We start from the raw sequence: 9,395 nt of genomic DNA, 5'->3' as shown, positions 1-9,395 counted from the left end.
ATACTTGTATAAATATCAGTTTGGATGTAAATTAATAATTTGATATAGATTCTTGTGTATAAAAATATTGCAACAACATGAAACAAAGAAAAAAACAATGTATCAGGGACCTATATACTAGTTAGTATATAGGTCCCTGACTGTATCCAGCATTACGGTGAGTATTTTGAAATTAATTCGTTAATAGTTTTCATGAGCACTTTGGAACAAAGCATTTGAAAACCCGATGTGCTGTCTGAAAAAAGGTCTGTGGCGTCTTCTGTACAAAATAAACACAACAGCTAATACGAGCACGAGAACCGCCAATAGGCCTATCACTACACCTACTATTACACCAACCGGTGTTGTTGATTCTACAAAAGATAAATGAAAATTTACAGGGTCAGATTAGCAGACCAGTTAAATAATTGGTATTTCAATTATAGGCAGATATGAGGGTTTAGTCACACATTATCGGATAACGCTAACGGACTTAAACGGATGGAAAAAATTTCAAACCGTTCATAAATCCATTTCTTGTCCGTTTCACTTTCAGAGTAGGTCTGTTTAAAATACGGACTTGAAATGGCAAAAAGGATTCTCTGGACGCCGACCGCACAATAGTTACTCTAACGTTCGAAAACTGTTTCGTCAGTTTCTCATGCGCATTCGTATCACACAGTGTTCATTCGTTATTAAAACGATGAAGTCTATTATTGTCTGTTCTGTTTATTATTCGGTACAGGTTTGTTAATCCGTTTATACGCTTCATACGTTGATCATAAGAGCCTCGGAAAGCTGCAAGGGATTTTTTTCATTAACGTTTTACCAACTGCGTTAATTTACCGCCGTTTTGACATCTTTTAGCGCTATCCAGTAAGGCGTGACTGAGTCCTGAACGATTGAAATGTTTTTCCATGAAATTTGATCTTTATAGCAATTCTCCAGTTAAATTTATCAAAATACATCAATATTATTTAATTTAAAAATTTATCATTATACATCTATATTTCAAAGTAGGAAATACGAGGGGTTATCATAATGTTCGTGGACTAGCGCCATAAAATTAAAACCGCTTCAGGTACATCAATGAATTTTTACACATTTAGTTAGCATCATCTTTTCTAACTATAGAAAAAAAACATAAATCAGAAGGTTTATTTTTTAATAAATTGTTAATGTTTTGTAAGCAATGGTATGTCCAGGCGGCGCAATCTCAAATATGACGTTTTTCTACGTGGGTGTAACTGAAATAAACTCTTGTGATATGAGCATTTGTCATCGAAAAATCCCGTAAATTCAGGCATTTGGTACAACACCAGTTGTTCCGTAAAATTTGCAATTTTTACCCTATTTTGTAAATTCTATGAAATTTATCGTAAATTTTATATTGAGTGTCCAAACAATTAAGGGCTTGAAAATGACGTCAAAAGAGGGGAGGGTTTCTTTTTCCAACATTCTATAAAATTTCGCACCTGGAAAAACTGGTACAGACCTAGGGAATGTTTGAACGAGCTACAGAAAAATATAAATAGTATTATCAATGAACAATAGTTACTTTCATTCATATGTCGACTCGATATATCCTAGTGAGCTTGAAATAAAAGATACCACAGATTCTGACACATCTGTTTCATATTTAGATATTTTACTAGAAAAGGACGTAAATGGTAACCTAACAACTAAGCTTTATGATCAATGTGATGACTCAACTTTTCAATCGTCAACTTCCCCTTATGTAGCAAGATACCCCTTTCACCTGCATATGGGGTTTATGTCTCTCAGTTGATTCGATACGCAAAAGCATGCTCTACGTATGAACAATTTCTAAAACGAGGTACGTTATTGACAAACAAGTTGACGAAACAAGGATTTCAACACTCTCGTTTGAAGTCATCTTTTCGCAAGTTTTTCGGTCGATACAATGACCTTGTCAGCACATACAACCTGTCATTGAGTCAAATGCTGACTGAAGTTTTTCATACTGATTGTTAGGCCATTATTTATACACTGAACTGTCTACGGATTTTTCCGGTTTTTGTTTCCCGATCATAACAAGGAGCACACGGCGGGTGTGACCGGTCGGCAGGGGATGCTCACTTCTCCATGGCACCTGGTACCACCTCTAAATTTCAAGGTCCTTGTTTGCTCTGCTCCAAATTTGTATCGTTTCATTGGACTTTCGAGATTGAATACTGTTTGTTATCTTCGTATTTCATATAAACGAAAAGCTGAAAATAAACTTTTCACTTAGAATTTTCGTAGTAAAAAATCCCTTTTTAAACCCATTTTCTACAAAATAAGGAATGGCAAGCAAATTCAAAGAATTGTGGTCCCCCGCTTTCGATGTCTTAGTGGTTTGGATGCAAAGATTTTATGCCATATTTGTCTATATTTATGCCATAACTGTCTTGTTTGTGTGTCCTTCAAACTTATAGATCAAGGTCATAAAGTCAAAAATTGATATAATACCTATCTGAAAGGTGTTATCATAAGTAATGTACATGTAAAATATGAAAGCCCTAACTTCTCTCATTCAAAAGTTCTTACCAATGTGAAAAAAAAATGAAAAAAAATGTAGGTTAAACTTAAAGGTGGTCAAGGTCACGAGGTGAACAAGCAAAGTACATTTGAAAAGGTTTGAAACAGGTAATGCACATGCCGTTTAAATGCTGTATCTTCTCTCATTCAAATGTTGTCAGCACTGTTAAAATTTTAGAAAAGTATGTCAAACTTCAAGGTCAAGATCATGGGGATAAAAATCATAGTACACTTGGAAAGGTCCTGTCACAGATAACTCAAAAGTCAAATATGAATGCCCTATCTTTTCTCCTTCAAAAGTTAGCAGCAATGATAATTTTTTTTAAAAATTATGTCAAACTTGAAGGTTAAGGTTACGGGGTCAAAATTCATAGCACATTTGGAAACTTCTTGATACAGGTAATGCACATGTCAAATATGAACGCCCTATCTTCTGTCATTCAAATGTGTAATCAATGTGAAATTTTTCGAAAATTAGGTCAAACTTCAAGGTCAAGGGGTCAAATATCAAAGTATATTCGGAAACATCTTGTCACAGGAAATGCACATTTCAAATGTGAATGCTCTATTTTCTCTCCTTCAAAATTGATAACCAATGTTAATTTTTTTGGAAAGTAGGTCAAACTTCAAGGTCAAGGTCACGGGGTCAAAAATCATGGTACAGTTGGTAAGATTTTGTCACAGGTAATGTACAGGTGAAATATATTAAAGCACTCTCTCTTCTCAATCAAAAGTTGTCACCAAGGTTAAAGTAATATTAAAATTTTTGAAAAGTAGGTCAAACTTCAAGGTCATGATCACAGGGTCAAAAATCAAAGTATATTTGGAAAGGTCTGGTCACAGGTATTGTGCATGTGAAATATGAAAGCCCTATCTTTACTCATTCAAAAGTTATGACCAAGGTTAAAGTTTTTGTGACAGACAGGCTGACAGATGGACAGATGAACAGACGAATGAGTTTTTTAAAATACCCCCTCAGTTGTACGAAGGCGGGGGATAAAAACAAAGAATCTGTGGTGTTTAAGAATTGCAATGGTATCGTTCTGCCGCCTACCTCCAAGGCAATTCTCAAAAGTTAACATGATAATTTTATTTGAATGATTTTTCATATTTATATATTATCATAAAACATAACTTATTTGGGGTAAAATGAGATATAACTCTTTAATTTTGGTAAAAAAAAAACTTAATAGAAATCAATGGAAAACGGACAATATTTTTAAAACAGGACTTATGAATTGCTATTTAACAAATTTATATGAAAGCTTTCGTTGTTTCAAGGGGGGGGGGGGGTAAAGTTGGGAAAAGTACACATCACAAGCCTTGAACAGCTTCTAGCATTAATCATTGGACCAGATCATTTGAGAATACAAGTAGCTGAGTTTCAGGTGAATTGGAAATGTTCTACATTTACTACCTGCATTGCTGCGGGAATGAAGTGTATTTTGAGTAAATCTTCTTGTTGGTACCTCGGTTGATATTCTGACTTCCGTTTTTAAATCTATCTTAGATCCTGAATGGCAAAAATAAATAAATGTTTATATTTTTATGTATAATTCAAAAGTAGTTAAAAGGTGATGTCATACAGTAAAAATAACCATAAAAGAAAAAGAAAATGCACAGTTTCCAAATATCATTCAAAACAAGCGCTTTCTGGATTTCATAATAATAATGGATTATGAAATCCAGATAGCGCTTGTGTTGAATGAAATTTGGAAACGGTGCATTTTCTTTTTCTTTTATGATTATATATATATATATATATATATATATATATATATATATGAAATATCACGGAAGATTCATTGACACTTTGAAACAACCAAAGTTCTGTAAACGTTAAAATATTCTTACATTATTTTATCATACAATTTTTCCACATTATTCAATATAATCGTCATACCCATGCTTCATAAACCTTGTGTTAAATATTCTTAATGTAAGTTGAAAATTTTTTTCAGTTAATTTGAATAAACAGCAGTGCATTTAAATCTCTACAAGTTTCAATTTGACCTCTAGACTGAATTTGTTTGCTTTTTGCGCGATCTCTCTCTCTCTCTCTCTCTCTCTCTCTCTTAAGTCTATATATATATACATGTATATATAACTTGGAGGATGCTGTGCTGGATTTTATTAGTGTAAGTTCTTTACCATTATGTTTACACATAAAGGCTTTTTTATGTGAACACAGGAGATCATTCCAGAGTCCTTTTTGATCCATTTCTGCGCATTCTTCCTCATTTGATAGAATTCCTGCATTGGGTTCATTTATTCGCCAGTTTGTAAAGTTGGCATCCTCTCCATCGGACCAGTACCAATAAGCCCCTGTAACAAACCAATATATCTTTTCACTGAATGTTAATACATTTTTAAGTGTATGATCGACTTAGGTTGTCTGAATACGTTTTGTCTTAAAAATACAAAGAATTTGTAGGCATTCAACCAAGGAGAATAACTTTTTTTTTTTCTAAATTCGATATTTGTGGAACTTGCTGACAATTTCATACTTGAGAAATGTATAAAAACTGTTAAAGGGAAATTTTCGTCCCGTTTTATATTCGCCCCTTTCAGAAGTGGACAAGTTTAAAACGGAGCGAGTTCTAAGAAGTCAGTGTTAACTCTTTAAGGTAGTCTGATTGTTACGGTGTAAAATACGATCAAAATTATTGTGTAAGTTAACTTTTCGGACTTTGTGTAAATTGTTATATAAAAATGTTTCGTATATTTCGGCAAATATGATAAATTCTATTAATTCCCTTAATCCTACCTAAGGCACAGTCAGAGATGGACAGTTAATCTCCTGGGACTTCTGTTGATATTAATTGACACTTAATCTTTCATCTTCTTTAATTTTATTATATACATGCCGCTAAAATGTCACCATTCGCTCAATAATTGTTTGATAATTGATTTCTTTAAGCCTTTTGTTAATCCTTTTATTTTGTTCTATCTTTGTTCATTATAATTCTATTTAATTGCTATGTAATACACAGTGTGAAAAGCATGTACTATCATTGCAAAAATCAATGATTACTTCTAATTTTACATCATGCTAATAAGCATTGGTATCTAAGGCTAAATTAAAGGAAATTGGATTTCTTTAAAATTGTATTGTTGTTGGGTACAAATTTAAACTTTTTAAAACACCGTTTCTAAGACTTCAAAGAACTTTGAATCATAGTGAGATGCATGAAATGAAAACTGTTGCACAAAAATATTCCAATTTCAAGCTTCGTCTTGAGACTTTTTAAATAATCATTTTATAAGTTATCGTTCCTAACTGAAAACATTCTAACTGTATAACACAACTGAATTTAAAAACTGTACAAATTCTTTTAAAATATGACAGGGTAAAAATAAAACAGCAAAAGTAACCCTGTGTACAGTGGCAACAAAATAATATATGCAAACCAAAACATTTTCTCTAAAATGAACCTATGATATTTTGTACTAACCACTTTGAAATAGATCTGATTCTTTCCTTGCATTAGTGAACCCAATCCAAACGTTTTCCTTTGCTCTTCTTACTATAAATTCCCGAACTACCTCTAACTCAGCCACTGTATGGATTGAAACTAAATCCATTCCATATTTTCTGCATTTCTGGAGAGCATCCTTCCAGGAACTTCTATCCTTTCTTTCTATGAAATAACACGCACCGTCATAAGCTATTCCCGTGGGCATACATGAGGGCGCAGGCCGTATACTTTTCTTTTTTTCTGGTCAGGAGAAAAAATTCCTTAAGTTAAATTAACTTAATTGTTTTGTAAAATCATTAAGCAATATGATAAATTTGGTTTGCTTTTATTTCAAGACGTCTGCCAATTTAATTTATTTACATCTGCTTTTTATATCACAATAATTAAGCCATTCATGAAAAATCGTTATTTTTTTTTTATACATCCTACTTCATGACTTTGGATTTAAGAGATTTGTATTTTTAATAAAAAAGCTCCAAAATTTTTATTTTGTGAAATTTTGATTTTTAAAGCACGTGCACCAACCAAAATTTATTTCACAGAGATAAGAGTGCTTTTCTGCGCATGGCACATCCATCCAGTCTCCATCTCTTGATACAATGCATTCTTCTTCTGGTCCTTGGGATGGCTCTGAATCGTTCCAATGGCTGAATTGGTACGGTGTTCCATCATTCCATCTATACAAAGCTGCATCCTGTGATATTCAATATATATATATATATATATATATATATATATATATATATATATATATATATATATATATATATATATATATATATATATATATATATATGAAATTCAAAAGTACCTCAAAGATGATGTCACACAGTAAAAATAATCGTAAAAGATGCACAGTTTCCAATTTCATTCAACACAAGCGCTTTCTGGATTTCATAATCCGTCTTCAGGTGTACATAACATTTGAACTGTATCGTGTATATATATACTTACATTTGCAAATGTTTTCTTTCATATAACACTATTAAAAGCAACGCGTATCTATATCCGTATAAACACGGGTTCCTCGCGTCATAAACGTTTGACGTAATTTCTCAGTGACGTCATAAAGGATTGTCGCTCAATCAATGGATCAAATACGTGCCGTTGAGTTTGAAAAATAAAACATTTCACACGCTAAAAATTATAATCAGGAAAAAATAAACTATAAATAAGTCATAAATGTAAATATAAGTAATAATGTATCATTTTAAACATCTATCGGGATATAAATACGGGTTGGTACGAGATCAAATTTACCATAAAGCCCTTCGGACTTTATGGAATTTGATCTCGTGACCAACCCGTATTTATATCCCGATAGATGTTTAAAAATGATACGTAACATTATTTTTTGTATAAAATTGTAAATTAAATGTGCTTTAAAAATAAAATTAATTTCATTGCAATGGGTATCGATAACGATCCTCTAATAAAAACTAATGTCCAAATAACTGTATCTCACTTCCATTCTCAATGATCGTGTAGTGAAGGGCGGTGCCGCGAGGATTAATCGGCATCGAAAGCCTAGATGGCGGTGCGACCTCTAGCGCGCTATTCCTGTACTGCTATGAGACAGATTCCGTAGCTCGAGAGTTCAACCACGGGTTGGGGCGGATCCTTATAAAGTGAATTTCTCTGTGCTTTTATCGGCATCGAAAGCAAGTTTTGTGACTTGCCTAGATAGCCGATTGGTCTAGCGCGCTGTTCCTGTACTACTAGATTCCGTAGGTCGAGAGTTCAACCCCGGGCTGGGGCGGAAGTGGGTATCCTTAAAAAAAGTAAATTTCCTTGTGCTTTCTACATTAATATTTCTTCACTTAGGACAATTATATTAGTTTACGAGTTGTTGTAAAATGTGCTTTATATATATATATATATATATATATATATATATATATATATATATATATATATATATATATATATATATATATATATATATATATATATATATATATATATATTTACATTTGCAAATGTTTTCTTTTATATAACACTATTGAAAGCAATGCGTATCTATATCCGTATAAACACGGGTTCCTCGCGTCATAAACGTTCGACGTAATTTCTCAGTGACGTCATAAAAGGTCGACGCGCAATCAGAGGATCAAACACGTGCCGTTGGGTTTGAAAAATAAAACGTTTCACGCGTTAAAGATTATAATCAGGCAAATATAAAATATGAATAAGTCACAAATGTAAATATAAGTAATAAGGTATCATTTTTAAACATCTATCTGGCTATAAATACGGGTTGGTACGAGATCAAATTTACCATAAAGCCCTTCGGGCTTTATGGAATTTGATCTCGTGACCAACCCGTATTTATATCCCGATAGATGTTTAAAAATGATACCTTATTTCTTATATATATATATATATATATATATATATATATATACATATACATAGATAGATAGATGCATTCGCAGTTGTTTTTAATTGAATGTTTTAAAGCGGATAGACAGGCAATTAACTTAATCAAGATATCCAGTCAATAAGAGTGTTGCTAATTATAAAAGAAATACGTAAATGCACCCTATACTGACCTTTGTTTTTTCGAGTCCTATCCAATACACAGTAAAATTTTGCTTTGCAGCAATTGCACGAGTAAATCCGTATTTGTATGCAGATGTAATTGACGCTAGATTTCCTTTTCTTTGTTCACATATATTCTGGGCCTTGCTTTGGTCAACTGGACCAACTTCAAATCTAAAGCAGCTTTTTAAGTATTGCTCAAACATTGGAGGGCATTCAGATGGGAGAGGTTTGGTTTCTATTGACGTATCTGAAGAAATTAAAAAAAAATGTTAAAATCAAAATGGATTTTTTTGTCCACTAGTGTGTCCAATTTTTGACAATAAACGCAGAATAACTTAATTGAATGTATTTAGAGATATTAAATGAAAACCACAGACAGTGGCCTTGGCGTTCACATGAGTTCCAAAAGTTTTCTCAGACTATGACACAATAAACATTTTAGCCCCCCCCCCCCCCCCCCGAAACTGGAACTTTGGCCTCATGTGATAAAAATATCACATTTTGGAGAGAACATGCAATAATTATCTGATCATGTAGTTTGGCTTTAAGAAGTGAGTTAACATAGATTCACTGTATAATCAATTTGAAAGCTGAACACGATTCGTAAAAGGAATTTGTCCGCCATATTCGATTGGTCTCTCGCTATAACTGAGGGCCCCTATATAAAGCCGCTCACTTAGTCACTGTTCAGTGTAATCAATCGTCACCTGTGTAGACGGACGTATGCTATACAGCATTGGGTAGCGACAAAAAGTGACTGTGCCCTTCTTCCAATGCAGGAGAGTAAGATACCAAAGAAACTCACAACAGTTGCAGTTGCACAGGTCAGTGCAGTATACAAACAAACACAAA

General features: G+C 33.0%; 1 protein-coding gene across 1 annotated transcript in view; it reads right to left on the bottom strand.

Moving 5' to 3' along the window:
- Positions 1–9,395, bottom strand: part of LOC133182657 (macrophage mannose receptor 1-like) — a 45,872-nt gene continuing 36,477 nt past the window's right edge. Inside the window, exons 34-39 of the mRNA XM_061317512.1 lie at positions 8,552–8,790; positions 6,525–6,693; positions 5,976–6,239; positions 4,672–4,845; positions 3,938–4,033; positions 1–353 (exon numbers count right to left, since the gene is read on the bottom strand). Of these exons, the coding sequence (XP_061173496.1) occupies positions 181–353; positions 3,938–4,033; positions 4,672–4,845; positions 5,976–6,239; positions 6,525–6,693; positions 8,552–8,790 (1,115 nt within the window). The 3' untranslated portion in view covers positions 1–180. The remainder of the gene's footprint in view (positions 354–3,937; positions 4,034–4,671; positions 4,846–5,975; positions 6,240–6,524; positions 6,694–8,551; positions 8,791–9,395) is intronic.

This window comes from Saccostrea echinata, unplaced genomic scaffold (assembly GCF_033153115.1).
Source record: "Saccostrea echinata isolate AGI-Se365-2 ecotype Australia unplaced genomic scaffold, CSIRO_AGI_Sech_v1 ptg000009l, whole genome shotgun sequence".
Classification (NCBI taxonomy): domain Eukaryota; kingdom Metazoa; phylum Mollusca; class Bivalvia; order Ostreida; family Ostreidae; genus Saccostrea; species Saccostrea echinata.
Note: the sequence above shows the minus strand (reverse complement) of the source record. Positions and strands in the feature narration are given on the sequence as shown.